The 20192-nt window shown below is 40.4% G+C and overlaps 1 protein-coding gene across 1 annotated transcript in view; it reads right to left on the bottom strand.

Moving 5' to 3' along the window:
* The window catches only part of me1 (malic enzyme 1, NADP(+)-dependent, cytosolic), an 81577-nt gene that overhangs the window by 40242 nt on the left and 21143 nt on the right, over positions 1-20192 (bottom strand). Inside the window, exons 2-3 of the mRNA XM_040013030.1 lie at positions 13071-13204; positions 8939-9088 (exon numbers count right to left, since the gene is read on the bottom strand). Of these exons, the coding sequence (XP_039868964.1) occupies positions 8939-9088; positions 13071-13204 (284 nt within the window). The remainder of the gene's footprint in view (positions 1-8938; positions 9089-13070; positions 13205-20192) is intronic.

Here is a 20192-nt window from a genome sequence, read left to right as displayed (position 1 = left end):
CCCATGTGTGACGCTAAAGATTTGTATGTACCACCTCTAAGATACAACACCAGTCTGTTTACAGTGTATTCTCTATGTATTTTAACCCTTAACATTAAAAATCTTAAGTATAATTTTTAATTCAAGATTATTTTAAAGCTGACTGCATTTTTCACTCTGAAGTGTGGCTGTGGAGATTCCTTGGACCATTTTCATTTTCAGAAAATAATATAGAAAATAGTAATGAAATAGATAAAGATACCCCACTCATTTCCACAAATCTGATCTGTCGCGGGATGGCTCTTGATAAGTTACTGGGTTAGATAACACACCTGTCTTTATACATTACACAACAGTGAGGCTTGTGCAGGCCAGCTGTGTAAATCAACTCTGCTGAGGTCTGGGCAACCCTCGTATACTAGCTTTGGACCCCTCCAACATCTGTTTGGGCATCCAAGCAATACACACACATTTGAGTCTTGACAGGTATAATAAAGAAATGAAATAGTTTTGTTTCAGTTTGCCGTCTGTCTGTTTATAGGAGCTCTGCGACAGCAGTCTTAGAGAAAACATAACATTGTTAAAACAGAGTGCTAAGTAAGAAGTGGAGGATGTGGGCAACAGTGAAAAATCGGGGTATCCCATAAGGCGTCGTATATAACTCGTCACCCTCTACTGCTTTTCACTTTTATAGTTCCACCACGTTTTCTTCAAGAGATGACAGCTGCATCAACTTTGTACTAGCTGGGCTGCATTTAGCCATTTGCGCAACTTCTTTGACTCACTGTCATCATATTTATTATTGCATTTTTTTTCTCTCATCCCAAGGCTCTGTGAAATTCCCATTAAAGCTGTGAGAGAAGATCTGACCTTTCAGTTTGTGTGACATATGCTCAATACATTTTCTGCTGCATGCTGCTAAGGCACCACTGGGTATGCTTTAAAACTGCAAACCAGGCCGAGTGTGATTTACAAAGAGTATCAGATAAGTTTCATGGGGATGGTCAACAAGTCGTGTTTTCCAGTGTGGGCTGGTGAAATATTACTACTCCACGCCAAAATCTGAACTGTGGAGATGATGTGGGGGGGATAAATGCCAAACACAACTATGGTCTGTAATTTTTGTGTTTAGAAGAATGGGGACTTTTACTAATATGTCATTTGGCAGTTCCAGTAAGGTCGGACTGAAATTGATTTTTTTATTCAGCTCCTTTGGAGCTGTATGTACACTTCACTACTGATGAGCTAGGAACTGGCTGTCTTTTGATGGACATCAGTAACACTTGCATTTACCTGTTATTTCATATCAAAATGATTGCCTGCAAGACACCTGTACTGTGGTTCCTGTGTTTTTGGGAAAAGACACTGTTCATTTTAAACCAAGCCATCAAAATGTGATTGAAGTGCAGACTTTCAGCCTTAATTCAAGGGGTTTAACAAACGTATTGCATTAACTGTTTAGGAACATATAAACATATACACTGCATAGTGTATATGAAGCGCCTTGAGGCGACTTTTGTTGTGATTTGGCGCTATATAAATAAAATTGAATTGAATTGAATAGAGAATGTCACATCATATAGTAGAGCTAAAGAAAAATCATCACCTACTGTTATCTCCTGATCCATCCTGCCTCTGTCTGTGTTGAATATGGCACAGGTTTCAACACTATTCAAAATGCAGTTACTCATACTAGTTTGTGTCTAATATTAGCACTGTAAACACCAGCAGCCGTCAATGTCCACATAATTTTACTGAAGGTGGTTATGCATTGAGAGACTGAACTGAAAAACTGACCATATGTCAGTTTATTCTGATGCCATCTATATACATATTAGCAACGTGTAGAACGAAATACTGCTGATGATTTTCAGACATATCACGATACACTGGCAGTAGTGTGTTGTTCTTTGGGTTTGTGTAATGTTGCTCAAAGCAGTTTCTGAGGTTTGAAATTTGGGCATTTTAAGCCGATTTTTTTTTAAACAAAGTCAGAATCTGAAAAGCAGTGAGTTCAGACCGTGACTGGATGTAAACCAACAGAGTGTGAGACTAAAGCCAAACTTGAGGTGAGACTTGGATAGAACTGGCCAGGCAGGCTTTTAGGCTGACAGCCATTAGCCAAACCAAACCCCAACTTAATATCACAATGATTTCATGGTCATTTCTTAAAGACACAGGACAGCAAGCAGACTTTCTAAAAAAAGGAAAAAAAAGAAAAGAAAAGGCCAAATCCAACCACCTGGGTTTTCAGGCAGGCTACACTGCTCTCAGTCGTGGAAAGTTATGGCAGTTTAAATTAGCAATGGTCCCTGATAATGCAGGTCAAAGACGATTCAGCCAGGTAGTCTTAGTCCAGTACACACAGTTATTCAAAAGATATACTTAGTTTGATTACTTTCCATGTTTACACAGTAAATTGTAACACTAAAGTGTATTTAAACTGTATATGAAATCATAAAAAGGGATAGTGCAGGAAAAAAGGAGTTAGGTCTGCTGTGTCCGAAAATTTCTTTGCTTTCACTGGCTTGAACATTTCCTTGGACATAAGCTCTATATTGTTATACAAAGTCCTCAAAGTCCAGAGTGGAATTATTTCCAAATGTTTGCCACTTTCTTCATGAGGTCAGTGTAATTCCAAACCATTTCTCTGCTCCCCACTTGTTCATTACTTCTCCCGATCAAACAAAGCATATTCTGAGTTCTCTCATGGTCTACCAAAAAGAAAAAATGCAGTAAATAAACTCATCATTAAAAGTCTTGCAATCACTCAAAATCTTGAAAGAAATTCCCTTAGACTCACATATGTGGGGTAAGTGAAATTTCTTTTACTTGTGGTTCATCACGATTCAGTAGTCCTGTGTGGATTAACAATCCAGAAGAAGAATGTAGTTCTTTTTTTTAATTTGTCCTGCATGCTTATCAATCTAAATGCACACACTTGCAGTGTAACACTGTGTGTGGGCCTGAATAATGTGAAGTCACAGCTCAAAAGCCCATAATCTGCGATGTTGGAACACTTCATCATTCAGCACGTGTCCCTTTAGGGGCGGCTTTAAGTCTTCAGCTGATGCCTTTCATTATAACCTCCTGTAGCTCGACTTCTGACTTAATCAAAGAACAGCCACTCAAGACTTAGCTTGGGTCTGTTGAAGTGATGCTACAGTACAGATTTTATTATAAAGAAAATGTATACACACAATTAGATTTAAAACACAAAGCATAATTAAGACACAAACCTCAGCTTTCAGGTTTACATTTTAATACTTTAAACCAATTCTGCTAACCTCATTCTGTCCAGTCATGGCAAAAACAATCTCTTGATCGAGAGCACAATGCAAAAGCACATGAGAAACTCAGAGATTTGGTGACACAACCAACTGTGGACAACTGTTAGTGATCGATAGGTTTACCTACAGAAACCTTTTACGATTTGTAAATCTTCTAGACAGATCTTTTTTAAGTTGAAATTCAGTGTGAGTGAGTTTGGGCTATCAAGGACTGATGAAAAGTGCAGTTACCTTCCAACTTAAGTCAAAATGAGAGTGTCAGAGGAAAAAGAAATGTGAAAAAAAGAATAATTTCATTACAATAAACTCATTTTTACATTGTTCATTGAAAATAATAACACAATCCATCTTTGAAAGAGCTCAGTGAAAGGGCCTAAGGGCTAAATGTATAGGAAAAATAGTTTCTATATATAATATCACATGGTACACACTGGTGCTAAGAAGAAGAAAAGGTTCTTCACCTTGCCTTCAAGAATGCCTCTTAGTTTTAAGAAAGCCTCCAGCTTCTGACAGATAAAACTATACAGATCCCCTCAAAGTGGAATCCACTCCATCAGGAAAATGGATTGGTTCGTATCGTTTATGATAAGGGTCCCTTGAAAAGGCACGGTTGGTAGTGGTAAAAGGGCCTATGAGGATTTTTTTTTAGACACACCAAAGAGGTCACAGGAGCACTGGAAATGGCTCAGCTAGAGGTAATTATTTTCAAACTACACTTGGAATCATGTTTCTGCTGAAAAACATTTTCATTTATCACAAGTGGGCTCTTTCAACTGTCAAACAAAAGTACACAACCTATATTTATGGTGAGAACAGAAACAAACTTTGTGTGATGAAGACAGGCTAACATTATCTGCTAAACACTATCTGCTCACAAGCTTACAAACCAACAAAAGTAAGCAGAAGCACAAATCTTCTCATGATGTGAATGTATTCCTTTGTCTGACTGTCTCTCTCCTATCTTAAGATTAGTGAAAAAAGCCTTGGTTTGATAGTTAATAGTGTTCAACTTTGAGCCTCTGCTACAAGTCCTGGTGTCAGAGTGTTTAGTCCAAGAGGTAGATTAGCTGCTAATCAGATGAGACAAAGAGGGGTTCCTGCTTCCACACAGAAAGTCTTTATACCTGAATGCCACTGATTAGAACCTAATCTGCTGCCAGGGTGGTCAGTATAGAAGACATTCGTGCACATATGCACTCACACACATGGATGCATGGTGACATCAGTAATCCATTATGAAGATTTCTCAAATTTCCTTTGAGTAAAAAGCAAAAACAGAAGCATGGATTTTTACACCAGATGTACCCAGAACAAATCTGAAACCTGACCTTATCCTTCAGGATCATAGAAAAAAAAAAACCAAACACCAAAATGATGGCCACGTGTCCTCAGCAGTAACACATAGCAAATTGTAAAGGTGGTGTAGTTCCTTACAGTCAAGTCCATGGAAAATGCTATTACTCATATTTGCTTGTGGTTTTTCAATATGACACAAAGGACGTGTTCATTAAACTAAGATGTCCACTTTTTGCTCCATAACGTTACAGAGAAAAGACAAAACAGGAGAGGGGCTGGAGGGAAACAGGTGAAAGAAGAGTTTATTCAAAGGCTCTTTAAAACAAGCCCAGCCCATGTTACCATAAGTCTGTCCAGTGGATGGATAGTATACTTTTGCAGCTTGTAGACTGGAAAAATCACCCTCGCTAATGATTTATGTTTGCCATTTACAAGACAGCAAGACAGCAACTAACCATAAACTGTCCCAGATCTGGTCTCCTGTCTTCAAAGGCAACAATATTGTAGCTCATTGTGCACAGTTGGAGTAATTTTGGTCATGCCATGGTCTTCGACCACTATTTTTACAAGTGTGACTCCAGGATTAGTTGCTTACAGCAATCATCATTATAAGTTCTGGCAAACCTTTTTCCCCTCTTGTTGACATAGTAATTCATCAGTGTTCATATTTAAATTTTATTTGATCTGCAAAGGGACATGTATCACCCAAGTTTCTCCAAAAGGCATCAAAAGGCATCACTTCTCCTCAGCAGCAGCTTTTTTCAGGGTACTTATATGAACCACAGATTACATGAGATCATCATGCAATATAACCACCTGCAGCTGTTAAAATAAAAAAAAAGAAGCTCACTGGGATAGCAAATGCTGTTCACTTATTTAACCTCTGCTGAAGGACTTCTATAAAACTACAGACATTAGTTTTATAGAAGTCCTTCAGTACTTCAAGTCTTTCAGTCAGCATGGGATTTAAAATGCAGCAATCTAGATATCATTGTTCTTTTCTCGGGCTATGTCAGTACAGAGCAGCAACCTGGCTGAAAATCCAAATCTCTTAGAACCTCTTAAAGGCAGTCGGATTTGTCCCGGGTGTATTCTGCTAACCGACCCACTGATGCGCATTCAAAGAGGCCAAGCTCCCAACCCCGGAGGCTCTGGCAGCACGTTCTGGCTCACTCTGCTCTGAGACAGAGGGAGTGTATAAAATGACTCCTCCAGGCAGCTCAGTGTGAGAAGAAGGCAAGCATGCTAGGAATATTTTCCAAATAGTTTTGAAAGGATGGGGAAACAGCAAGATGTTGGATAATGTTATGTGCCTGGGAGAATTTTGGTTTCCAAGCACCTTAAATGTACCAGAGGTAAGTGTTTAAAATAAAACTGTTTGGACACAATTTGGAAAACTGCGGTTTCACAGCTCATCCAAAGAATTCGAAGAGTTTGTATGAAACCAAGACTCAATAAAGCAAAATTCTCCGGCTGCTGCAGACCAGATTCCTGATAGCAGGGAATACTGGTAGATCCCCATTGCTACTTGGTATCTTTAAAATATACACTCCCCTTCTGACATCACTCTTTGATTTCTAAGGTTATTACTGTGTTTCAGTTTAGGTCAGTTCTGTTAGTACACTACATATGTAGCTATGTAGAATAAGACTTTTTGAAAGGTTAGTGTTGTCTTAGATTGAGTGAATCCATAGTACAGTGTTTTACACAGTCACCTAACAAGTGAAAGCGCTCTGGTTTAGAAGATTTAATTCTCTTTGGGGTTATGTCAGTGAGGGTATCTGTGGTAATCTCCTGAATGAAGTTTGTGGAGTTACTCTTTGTAACTTTGGAGTAGCAGAAAGTAGCTGCTTCCAAGACATGATTGTAACACTTGTAACACATGACTGTAACTGTTGTGGTAGCTACTGCAGCGTGATTATCAGCTGTACATGTTGTGCTTCTGACCACACATAAAACTAGACAGTTCTACAATAAAGGTGACAATTTAACACACATAACAATTCTAGGATAAATGTAATATGTGGTTTCAAGTGCAATCAGGCACTGTTAGCTAGGTAGCTTATATTGGCACAATCATTGGTGTAGACAACATATCCTCCTTTTACTTCCAACTGCACAGCCAAAATGGCGACCTTTGAAAGTGAGCAATGTACAGCATTTCATGTTCAGCAAATGACTATTATGAGTACTCAAACCAAGTACTTCTGGAGCACGTGTGGCTGTAGTTGACATTGAGGACACATCTCTCCATCGGACAAAGTATGTGTAAGTATGGAAGGAAGTAATGTAAGAGCAGCGTAAGTTTTACCATTCTATCAGGTTAACTGTCTAACTCCAGCTTCTTTGTTAAACTATTTTAGTAGTCACCTTTAGTTAACCCTGTTAGTTAGTTATCAATGATATCAAACCCTAACCCTATGTTTTGGAGACAAGAAAGTCTCTTTTGGAAATATGCAAATGGTTTTTGTGTGTCACTTAGAATGATTGTATTTTCACCCATGAAGGCCTAGACTTGAGATAACATTTTTTTCTAAATGTAGGTTCCTAAGATTAAGGTCATCATTGATGAAGATTCATGTATATTATGAAGGTTTATATTTTTTACAGCTCCTGACAGTAGTTTACTAACAAAGAGTAGGTTTATATGTCTATATTTAGGATTACACAAATACTATTAATTCTTTCACCTTAAAGTGACCAGTTGATATCATTTATGACCCGAGGTCCATATTTACATGTGCCACTGTGATATTTTAAAATTGCAAAGCTGTTTCTAACCATGCATTTGTTAATCTAATTCCAGACGTTTTCATAAGTCTTGTGATTGGACCATTGGTGTGATGGGGTTTTTTATGACTCAAGAATTATACATATGTTTTGTACATTGCAGATTTGGATTTTATTGTAATTTTCTACTTCTAACTGTTGCCTTGTAATGTTTTGCAGTGACCATGGCTAACAGATAAAGAGCACAAGATTTGCAGCTGCAGAGAGGTAGCTACTTAATACCTAAATTAGCAAAGATGAAAATAGTTCAACCGATGGAAAGGAGTCAATTAAGTGAATTTGTTTTGCCTTAAAAATGACTGAAATCATGGAAAACAGAACAGTTACAACATGTGTTGTAAGAATGGCTAGAGCTTTGATAAACACAAATAAAGCCATTGAGAAGCATTCCACTTGAAAATATAAACTGTCATAAATGACCCCACTCCTGTCATTTTAGTAGTTAAAATTGCTTGGTTGCTTGAGGCTGAACAGAGTCAATAATTATAATTCCAGTTAAGTGAGGTTAAGGGCCTGTGGAGGACAGTAAAATGGTGGCCTTTTTCAGTGGGAAGCAAACAGAGCACTTGTAACCACCTGAAAAAGGTTAAATGCAAGGAGGAGGATCCAAGAAAAACAGAACAAGAGTGAAAGCAGTATCAGCTCAATATCTAGTAGTAGCTGCTCAGGGAATTTATTTGTCAGATAGTGAGAGACTTGGACCAGATGAACCTAGGTGAAAGAAAACAGATACAATCAGAGAAATGTGTGTGTGCGTGTGTGCGTTTACAGTAGAGAAGAAAGGGAAACCTGTGAATGTCTGTCTGCAAGGAGCAGAGATCCAGTCAAGGTAAATGCTGGACTGATTTCAACAGCTTACTGCGGTTTTGCCTCGAGCTGAGCAGTCCAACCAAACTACAACTTTAAGGCCTACCGCAACCTCCAAGTTTGTTTCAGATTTTATAGCATCAAAGAGTCCAGTTCCAACATAGCATACACATAGGTTAAGAGTCTTTGAGCTTCTGGTTTTGTTACAGTACAACCAGTCATTTGTTGGCACACATGCTTGAACATTTAGATGGCTTTTAGCCTTGGGTGAAATAATGATCTACACAATTGATTAAATCCCAGATTGTGCTATTCAACAATATTATTGTTGCTGCCTGTCAACTTTTTTAGCATATTGTGTCTCCACTGAATCTCTCATCCTTTTTGAACACCATAATCTATCTGCCATGTGCATTTAGATTGCATTTTGCCTTTATCCTTATACCATCAGTCTATGGTATGTTACTAGCTGACACCTGTGACCAAGCACTTCTTTTCAGTGGCGCTCGGTGTGTAAAAGGGCAGCCTGAAGCAGTGAAATATAGATGCCACACAGCCAGCAGTAAGAAAAAGACAGAAAGAAATGCTGGCTGATACTGAGCACAACAACCAGTACCATAAAACACTTAATAACTGAGTGTTAAAAGACCAACTGAGGGATAACAACATTGCCTGAAATAAGCTGATAATAAATGTAATGTTAAGTGGGTTTATTGGTTTAGGAATGTACCATTTCACAATATAAGAGGAAGAAAAACACTGTGAGAGTGACTCACCTAGGCCTTTGGAATATGAGGCTATACTGTTGGCAGGCCAGACCCACAGTGGGGGTGTAAATGATGGGCATAAACCTTTCGATGTCTGACAACAGCACCCGATAGAAGAGCTTCTCGTTGCGGTCCTGGAGCCCCATTAGGAACACATATCTGGGAGTGACAGAGAAGAAAACAGAGCATGTTAATCTTAAGCATCTTGACAAATGGTAGCTGCTAACCTAAGCTTATTGAAGTCAGATGTTAAATCCTGGATGTTTGCGAGAGACTATCATGGAGACTGAGGGATGAGAGAACACTGTGTTCACCTGGCTGCAACAGTGCACAAACCAGGGAGATTAAAGGAACTGAAGCTACTGAAAAAAAAACGAGAAAGAAGGAAAAGAAGAGAAGTATTCCCCCTAAAACCTGATTTGTGAAGAAATTTTTTACTTGTGTTCCAAATGACTGAAACAAATAAAGAGAATAAAAAATAGTTCTCAGATAACCTACACAAGCTTTTGACTGTGATTATAGATTTACTGGGAACTGAAGGTTTGCATTTGAACCAAATTAAGCAGAGCATGCCTGAAAGGGCTCTACTCCTGATCACAGAAGTTTCCATGAAGTCAAGAGCACAAGGGTGCCTCTTGTTGAGACGATAAAAAGCATGCGTGGCCTCTCTGCTATAGGTTAGGCCACAGCACCTGCACAATGCACGGTGCTGACAGCTGCTCTTGAAGAGATGTGTTTTCATATTGATGAACCCAAATATAACCATAGAACGGCTTGCTTTTGCAGTATCATATAATAAAAAAAGTTTAATTAATGTAGCCTTCAATGTGTTATTTACTGAAGACTCAAAAACAGTATGTATCTGTTTCCTACAGTAAGAACCAAAGTGATGAAACCGTGTCCATGACACCTGAGCAAACATGATCTGCTGAGGAGAACCAAAAACTACAGGAAAAAAAGCTGCCCTTGAGGTTTTCTGGGGGTTTTGCTCAATGGATTTGTTTCAGGCGAAATGACAGATTCAAAACTTCACAATTCACAGCACTAAAAAAAGAGAGTGGAAAATGTTACTCTGGGGCTCTTTGTCTGGCCAGAGTGGCATGATGAAAGCTTGTCTCTGTTGCTGAAACACTAGAAAGAGAGTCTGTCTTTTTAAAAGTAAAAGGAAATGGTGACAAAACAGTTGTGAATGGTTTGTTCTAGTCTATACTAATGGCAACCTCTAGGGCTGAAAAATGAAGAGAACTTGGAAGTGCCAAAAGCTGCAATTCCAGAAGAGCTGATTCCAACAGACTTTCATGTAAAAGCTCACAGATTTGAAACAGAAATTCCTCCATAAATAGTGACAGTTTCTGTAAGACAGTGATTTACCTGCAAAATGACTTCCTGCTCAGCAGACTGGTTGAAATATTGGCAACCTTTCACCAATCTGTTTGAGAATGATTGCAGTCAGTCCAATTTGACCTTGACTAACTGAAGACAGGTTGCTTCCCACCAGGTGACTTGCTTTATCGCCTTGCAATTTAAAGCAAGTCACCCACAGCCTGAGGGTGTTGCATGATGGGTGACCGGTTAGTACCCAGAGGTTACCGACTGCAATTCATTAATTGGCAGGTGTGCTGACACAGTCTATGGTCCACACTTAAAAGACACTGAAATGTTTTTATACTCATATAAATAGCCGTTAGTAATGTCATTTGCTGATAACATGTGAATATTTATTTTTACCTTCAAAAGCTGCTATGGAACAGTACAGAACCCACATGAGTGCGAGGGGGAAAAGTAGAGAGTAAATTATGGACTTGTAAAAAAGGAAATTAAAGGATTTCCTTTTAAAAGAAAATTCAAGCAATGGCTGAGATTAAAGCTATGTAAATTAGTTTTTAGAGTTACAGAAAATCATTCACACCCATCAGGTTTTTCAGTTTCATGCAAATAGCAGATAAGCTGTGTCAGACATATAAATTTCCCTCTGGAGTCAATAAAGTTATTATCATTATCATTATTATTATTATTCTTTTCTAGAAAGCTTTCTAGTAGGTGTCTGATTGGCTCCAGTTTTCATCAACACAAACCCAGTGGCCCTGCAGTAAGAGCATACCTGGGTAGAAAAACACACAATGGAGCACTGTCAGTCATGGATGGGCCTCCCCAGAGCCCGGAGCTCGACATTATTAAAGCAGTGTTCGATCTTGACAGAGAACAGAACAAAAAGCAGCTAATGAAGAGTTTTAAATGTCCTTCAAGAAGCCCGGTGAACTATTCCTCAAGACTACTTAAAGAAATGACAAGAAAGCTGCCTCAGAGAGTTCAGGTGTTGAATAAATTCATGCAAAATATTGACTCTCAAGTTCTGCGTTTGCCTTATACACTGTATTTCCATGTATGTTTCATTGTGTGTGGAATTTAAAGAGAGGCAAAAGTGAGATGTGATGATCACATTTGGTCCTTTTCACAATATAATCCTTTCTTTCTTTGGTGGGCTGAGAGAAAAGTAAAAGATTTGAAAGTAAACTGGTCTTCATGAGTAAAATCAACAGAGATCCCGAAACACAAAGAAGGGCACGACTGAGAAAAAAGGTGGAAACTGCGTCGACACGTGGCTTCAGTTGAGCACAATAATAGACATTTTACATTTTTCTTCAACATTTTAATGACTTCAATTGTGACTGTCAGTCATCAAACCATCAAACAGAACCACACAACTAGTTACGTCTCCATAGAAAATCCTAATAATTTCCTGTGGGGTGATATGGTTTGATCTGATGCTGGCAAATGTTGAGAAAAAATTCTTTATCCATTTTTAACCTTAAAAGGGAGCACACTCCCACACCCAGGAAACAGCAATATTTACAGTACACACTGCTTTATAAAGCAGTATCCCTGCTGACTTATTGGATGCATTGTTTCCTTTAAAGTCAACCTAGTGGGGCAGCTGACTTAGGACCTCATCTATCTCTTCCTTTATCTGTCTTAGCATGAGTGATCAACAAGCTCTGCTCAGCCTTGGCTCATTTTAAATCTATTAATGCCTTTTAACAACATCACTGGATGTGAAGTTCCCCTTCAGCTGTACCATTTTATGTCCTGCAGTATTGTGCTTGGCGAAGGCTTTGAACATCCATTTCCTGTGTTGACGGTGCAGTCACAGCAAGTATTCGAGTCGCTCCATCATCTCAAATGGCAAATGCATGTGCTCACAGTGCCGTTTCTCTTTTTTCAAAAAATTCAAAACCAAGACAAATTCCACACGTGGGATTAAAATAGTATGGGAAGATGACATTTTGAGTTATGCTCAATAAAAAAAATGAATGACAACGTCTAGCGTTAAACACCAAAGAAGGATTCAGAGTCACAGGACAGACTGTATGTAAACACAGCATGCTCGAGCAACGACAGGCAAATAGCGGTCTGTGATCTACGAGAGCAAAACTCATAGTTTGGAAGACGCTCAAGTCCCGGAGAGATTGTAAATGACACCGATAGGGCATGGGAATGGCAATGTCAGGCTTGTAATAACTGTTTTTATATGCTGACGCTGCACTGTTGCTATGGTGAGAAATGAGGAGGCTGTTAAGAAGCTATCTACAGTAATTCCTGCTGACCCTGAATCCTGTCTCACAAGCATTATAGTGACAGCTAACTAGAGCAAGGGGCAGCTTCACAAACACATATTATTCAGTGTGCTGCAGATAATTCAAAACAGTAAACCAGACGATGACTTTGACTGATCAAAGAGCTCGAACTGAAATGTTTGCAAATGGCACTTTCATTGCACAATGGTAACAGCATTGAGTCTAATGAAGCATGTAAAACTGTCTGCACTTTTCATTTGGACCACATGGAGGGTATGACAACAAGAAGAGGTGGCAGGAGAGATGGGGAGAATAGCGTGCAGGTTTGTTAGGTAACATCTATGGGGTTAGGAGATGGATGTGGACTTTAGAGGGGCGGATCACTAATCCCTTTCGTGTCTTGAAGGCTTCCAGATGTGGAACTCTCTGCGTGCACTAGGAGGATTAGTTGAAATTCAACCCTTCATGGGCTGCTGATTCGAAGCTGATAGAAGATAAGGTGGGTAAGTCATTGCAGCTTGACTGTGAAGAGATTTCCCGTCTGTGTTAGCCTGTGCCAGTCTCACCTGTCCAGGTCATCTCTCTTCATGTCATAGTTCTTGAGCACTCGCAGCAGCTGCATGTCCTGACTGGCGAAGCAGGGAGGCAGCAGGCCGTGGATCCCCACCTGGAGACGCTCCTCCAGGGAGAAAGCCATGCCCTACAAACACACAGGCACAAAATAAACACACAATCAAAATCCACTGTCTGCCATCATAATAACACACACATGACCTTCAGACTGGGTGAAACCACTGACTGTGAGTCCCAACTATCTGGTATAGTAAGCATACAGGAATGCAAAAGTCTGTTTTACTGAGCTCTTAGTATTTGACTCTCCGTTAATGGCAGGTAGGCATTTTTGGAATTTTCTAAATGAATCATAAGAACCATTTAGACACACACTCATGCATCAGTCTGAGTGCATCCCTATGTGTCAGCTTCATGTCTGACTCAGCTCCTCTGTCACTTTTCATTACCCTCAGCAACTTTTCCAATAACATTTACTTACCAGTCACTGTGCGTGTCTGTTACACTGTTACTGTTGACCCTAAACAGCAATACTGTGTATATAAAAACATTTTATGCCATGGTCTCTGTTTCTAGTTTTGGATTAAGATATTTAGCTATGATCCATGATGGCCGTTCCTAATCCAAAAGAGAGCTCACTCTGGGGAACCTGTGTGTATGAGGCAGAGGCAGCTTTCTGCAGCACCGAAAAATTGAAATGGATTACATTTGAAACAGCAGATGAGTGTAGATCGATTGGTTCAACCTTAATTACTTTCTTTAAATGATAGAATTATCTGTGTTTTTCTGCATGTCCTGCAATTAAAGCAGCACTAATCATCATGGTGTGTGTTGCAATACTGCTGTGAAATGTGAATAAATGAATATTTTATGGAACACATTCACCACTTATTTGTGTCAGCTCCGGCTGACTGCTTGCTCTCAGACGGGCTCCTCGCTCTCAGATATGCCGCCTCTAACTCACATTCTGGTGTGATGTCAACATTTACTGACAAAGCCACGTACATAACGGGGCTCAGGCTAATGACCTGTTTCAACTTTGACCTCTGCGTTGGCTTTTATCTTGTTCACCCCCTGACCTGAACTGGAATACTGGAAAAACATGCATGAGTGGAGCATACAAAGAAGAGACTGATCACACTTAGGAGAAGTAATGCATCTTAAAGTGACAGTAGAAAGAGGTGGGGTATTTTGGATACTTCAGCTCCTCTGAAAGGATGGCTGTCCCCAAAAAACCCATAACAAGCATCAAGCCCACGTTTAAGACTGGAACAGCTTTGACTATTCTCTGCAAGTGAGGCATGATACGTCGAGCATTTTCAATCCATAAAAGTGCAGCGACCCGGTGAAACCTCAGCTTCAGCACGCCAGCTACTGTTGCTGACTAGTAAGACAGAAGCGAAGCCCTGCTGTAAACGTCCCTGTGCTGGTTTCCATCCCCGGGCCACCAACCATTTACATGCAACCCTGCCAAACCTCTGGCACATTTATGTTTCTGGTTGTGTTAAAATGGTTCTGAAGTTGTTAAAAAAAAGGTACTTGATCACAGGACCCGCTGCTAAAGAAAAGCAGCAAAGCATGAGACACAGAATAATAAAATTCTGCAATTTTGACGTCACGTGAACCATCAGTGCTGACCACGCTTCAAATTAGCTTTGCATTATTTGAATAAAAAAGCAGATGGTTTCCAAACTGTTGGTTTTAGATTTAATCTAAATGATTCTGGGTAATGAGGCGAAAGAAACAAGCAAAGACACGCCATTGCCCTTTTTGGCGGGAGATCTGAAAGAAAAGGATTTTGTGTTTTCTTAATTACCTACCAGCAAGCAGGAATTACTGTATGTAACTACATAAGTTAACAGCATGTAAACATGAAGTCTCATAAATCTCTTTTCTTTTTTTTTAGTGACAGTACTAAATCTAAACTTGACTCAGGGAAAAACAAGGCATCAGTCATTTGAGATACTGAATTATGCACCCCAATCCGTCCGTCGTTAGCCGAGGCTCTGTGTAGCCTGTACTTAACGGACCTCAAAAGGACAGAAGCAGTTCTGAATTACAACCTTCCCCAATTATCAAAAGAGATTTTCTATTTTTCAGAGAGCCAGCTGTTCTCATCAGACTCTATGTGAGTTTGGAGCAGCAGCTGGACATGTCTGCAGCAGCAGACTATGCGAGAGTCTTAAAATACACACAGCAAAATGAGCTTAATATGAGCCTATAAAATCAGATTCCTCACAATGTTCCTCCATTAGCTGAGATTCACTGGCTGCAGCACACACTGGTGTCCTCTGGGGACTGGCTGCTTTAGACACAACTCACATTTGAACACTAAAGTTAAAAAACACTCAACACACACCCACATAAACAGACAAACGGGAGCCTTTAATTAGCCGAAACACGCTTTATTTGCGCTGGCTTACACTTCCTTTGGGAGAAATGGTTTTCTTGCACAGATTAACTGAGCAGATTTGCACACATGTAGCTCTATAATTAGCCTGCCCAATTGTGCGCTTACGTCCTACTTTCACAGTGCTTTCACAGCTCTCAAACTCATTAGATTTCACTTTCACACTGTCAGATTGTATGTGCAGGAAGGGTTTTAAAACAGCATTTGCATGCTAACTGAGTGATGTTTTTGGCTGCTTAATGACTCAAATCAAACACGCCCAAAACTTGTCCTGACTGAGGACATTTCTGCTGTTGTTCATTTCAGGTTATTTACAATACGCATGTTCTATTTTTACCTCAGTTTACAACAGATACACATCAGTCATGAGACTGTACTTTAAAGAGCCAACATATTAGTGCACTTAAACCCAGCGAAACTTATTTTTGGTACTTCTAAAGAACTTTTTTTACATGCTAAAGTAAGCTGATTGTTCCTTTAGTACGAGGAATGCTAACCACTATGGACATTAATAAAGGATGCACTCCATTCCTGCATGCACTTTGTCGCGAAATCGATCAATGTAGAGCAGTGTCACAAACCACGGAGGCCCCAGAAAAGTGCAATCAAACGTTGAGTTTATTAACAGCCTGGAGAAAACATCAACATATGTCTTTTGACCAAAATACATGTTGTGGACACTTATAAAGCAGTGGGGTACACTCCCCCCATGGCGTCAATGACAGATTAAAATAGGTTCCAGACATTAGTCACAGTTAATCGTACATCTTGTACATCTTTAATAGCTATAAGCAGACATAGAACTTCTCTTTTCTATAACACCTTCCATACAAGGTAATAAACTTCAAGCCCTCAGGGTCTCTGGGGCTAATTATTGACTCTGGTCATCTGTTGCCAAGTAGAGTAAAATATAGTAAGACACCAAATGAGTTAAGGCCTCAGGCCTGACACATTCCTAGATTATATGTATTATATGTACTGTAAGCATGCATTGCAGTTATCCTTCTATGTTCTAGTTTCCCTCAGCATGTATCACCTGGACAGTCACGCCAGTGAAGCTTAAAACCCTTAATGAACCGAACATCAACTCAAAATAAGCACAGATATGCAATATGTATAAAATACTTCCAACCGAACTTGTAATAAAAGTTAACATAATGGAAGGATCCTCAAATGCAATATCAATACTGTAAGAAATATTATTAAATGAAATAATGCTGTAAAGAATGTTATTAATGCAGTTATAATGATGCAGATTATATGGCAGCAATAAAAGAATTTCTGTATCTCCACAACTTCCAATGTTAGAAAGTAACAGAGCAGTTGTGCTTATAGTCTTGTGTTGAATCTGGTGCATGTATCTCCACTGAACTGCAGCTGTTGATGGCAGCCAGCAAGCTTATAATGGGCATACTTAATCCAGTTCAATTCATTTGAGTTTTATTTATATCACAGAGCCAAAAATAATGGAACAGCCACCTATGAGCCCGCACTTGGCAACAGTGGGAAGGAAAACTCCCTTTTAACAGGAAGAAACCTGTAGCAGAACCAGGCTCAGGGAGGGATAGGATAAATGTTTGCCTTACTCTGCTCTGCTGCCTTGGTGAGCTTTGCAAAGCAGCACATGAACCAGTTGTCCACCTACTGGAAGACTACTTCAGCATGGTTCAGGCTGAAACAGCAGTTGAGACCGCCACATCTCGTCTAGTTTGCAGACAGGGAAACAAGAGACAGAGATATAATAGTGTGGAAGGAAACTTTGCAGTCAGATGTGCACAGCGTACTTTACTAAGGTGGATAATAAAATTAGTATCTCGGGGTCTTGTTCGCGAGTGATGGGAGAAGGGAGCCGGAGATCGACAGACGGATTGGGGCTGCAGCTGCAGTAATGCGGACACTGCACCGGTCCGTCGTGGTGAAGAGGGAGCCGAGTGTAAAAGCGAAGCTCTCAATTTACCGGTCGATCTACGTCCCTACCCTCACCTATGGCCACGAGCTGTGGGTAGTGACCGAAAGAATGAGATCGCGGGTACAAGCGGCAGAAATGAGCTTCCTCCGAAGGGTGGCTGGCCTCTCCCTTAGAGATAGGGTGAGAAGTTCGGCCATCCGGGAGGGGCTCAGAGTAGAGCAGCTGCTGCTCCACATCAAAAGGAGCCAGCTGAGGTGGTTCGGGCATCTGACAAGGATGCCCCCTGGGCGCCTCCTGGGTGAGGTGTTCCAGGCATGTCCCATCGGGAGGAGGCCCCGGGGCAGACCCAGGACACGCTGGAGAGATTATATCTCTCGGCTGGCCTGGGAACGCCTTGGTATTCCCCCGGATAAGCTGGAGGAGGTGGCTGGGGAGAGGGAGGTCTGGGCCTCTTTGCTTAGGCTGCTGCCCCCGCGACCCGGCCTCGGATAAAGCGGATGAAGATGGATGGATGGATGGATGGATGGATAATAAAATTAAATATAAAAAAGTAGGTCATCAAATATAATTTTCAAGTGATAAAAATTCTGCTTACTTAAACATTTAAGGAAGGAGAATGGCTCATGGCTCAGAGAATGCCATCCAGTCAGACAAATGCAGGAATCATGCATACACTAACTGGACTGGTTCTTATATAGCACTTTTCTACTCTACCTGAGCACTCAAAGCACTTTATACAACAAAAATGTGATGTTCACACTGTTAACTCCTTGCTGGTGATGTTTTATTTCCTTCCATGCAATGTGCCGAGAAAATTTAACTGATTAGAAGAATGTTTAGGGGACAGATTTTTTATTGCCAGGAATCATTTTTGTTCATACTCAAAAATATGCACCTTTAGCCTGGTGCGAAGTTGCTCTGCAGGTGAACTCTGTGACCTGAGAGACATCAGTGTTGGACATGTTTCTTTTAAGTAGAGAATTGCATAATGTCTTAATCTGTTCGCTTTAGGTCTCAGGGTCTAAAGAGAAAAGAACAGAAAAAGAAAAATACACCAGAAAAAAGCAAATATTGAATTTACACTGTACAATATATCACAGCTCTTGCCCAGTGCCACGCTTCATTAAGAATAATTACCGACATGGTTCAGAGGCAACCAGTTTCACATGTGAAACAGATACCATCCACTAAGTCTGGCCTTAAATGACCAATTAACATCCCTGACAAAGGATCGAGCAGCTCAGCAGTCCAGAGGGGGAAACACTGTGCTCCAGAATCATTTCATGATTAAAGATAAAACCTAGCGGCCGGGTCAGACCTAGCCACTTGGGACGACAGAAGAAGAGTGCAGGGGTGGGGTGCATAAGATGGCTTTATGGTAAGAAGGATTAGCAGTACATGGTTCAGAGAGTTTGGCAGGGCAAAGCATGGGAACCACTAACACCAGATTTGACATCTTTTTGACTTATGACTTGAATATTGACTCTGCACCACCCGTGTTGTCAGCATGACAACAAGAACTGCCAATCTCTTCAGTCCTGGAGTCTTGTTTGTCTTTCCCTCAACATGCTTGTCGATCGACCTAATAATGTATAAAGAAGACCGTTCTCTCAACACGAGCCAGGGTAAATACATTTAAGGAATGGTGGCCTGAGCTTTCATCTAACAGCGGAAAAGTTAAGATAGCTGCACATGGAGAAAAATGTGGACCATTGCTCTCCTTTAGTCCAACCGAAAGTTTGCAGAAGAATTCCAACCGTCACTCACATATATAGCTCAGTTAATTATGTAAGAAAGTCTCAAACTAAATGACGCAGCATGCTAACAAAAGATCCACATATTCTTAATAGAACAAATATCAACATTTGTCTTCACTATATTTTCTTGGTTTATATTCTTTAAAATGAAAGTACAGTGACAAACGTAGACACTTGTGTATACACACAAACCATCTCTATGTTTGTTTGTCTAAACACAGGTTTCTGAGTTTCACTGCTGCTGTTCGGGAGCCCTAAACTGGGCTGGGCGGGATAAACGCTAGAAAGCTTCCACATGGCCCTAACCACATCTGAAGTGCCCGCACCCTGTGCCAACACATGTGATGCCCGCAGCCTCATGTTCCAGAAGCCGCAGTAGCAACCTTAACCTGTAATCTACCCACTGGGCAGTGCCAGCTCTTAACCTTGGACTGGTGCCATGCCCACCCCTAAACACTCAGTGGATAGAGGAAACATCTAATTAGATGCCAGAAGGCTAAACAACAGAGATGAAAGTACAAGTCCTTTGAAGCTGATAAAATGCCTTTCTGTTCTTCCTATGGAGTTCAAAGGGTGGGCTTGGTGCAACTTTTCAGCATGAAGATTTAGAAACCTAAACATTCTGCTGTCTCAGCCTTTTAATTTCCTTCAGGCCACTACCACACAGAGTTCAGTCTAACATTGAGCTTGTAAGGCTGACAGTAAAGCCACTCCCTTCAATACAGCCTTCAACTATTCCTTCATGTAGAAATTCTTTAATGTCACGAGAGGAGAGGGCTTCTTATCCCAACAATAACACGGTCCAGAAACACTTTCTCACACTGATATTTCACTGTGAAAAGCATGCAGTGAATGCTGTATGTTGGAATTTCCTGCACACGATGACAAATTACAAACATGAGTGAAACAAGTATATGACTGTCATGCATTCAATGCAGTGTGATATGAAACAACTGTTTCCTCATGGGGCTGATAAAAGGGCTGTATCTGCTGGGACAGGCGAAGCATTTTAAAGCTTAACAGAGTCATCAAGGATAACTTG

This window comes from Simochromis diagramma, unplaced genomic scaffold (genome assembly GCF_900408965.1).
Source record: "Simochromis diagramma unplaced genomic scaffold, fSimDia1.1 OVJJ01000618.1, whole genome shotgun sequence".
Classification (NCBI taxonomy): domain Eukaryota; kingdom Metazoa; phylum Chordata; class Actinopteri; order Cichliformes; family Cichlidae; genus Simochromis; species Simochromis diagramma.
The sequence above is the reverse complement of the archived record's forward strand: the minus strand, read 5'-3'. Positions and strand labels throughout refer to the sequence as shown.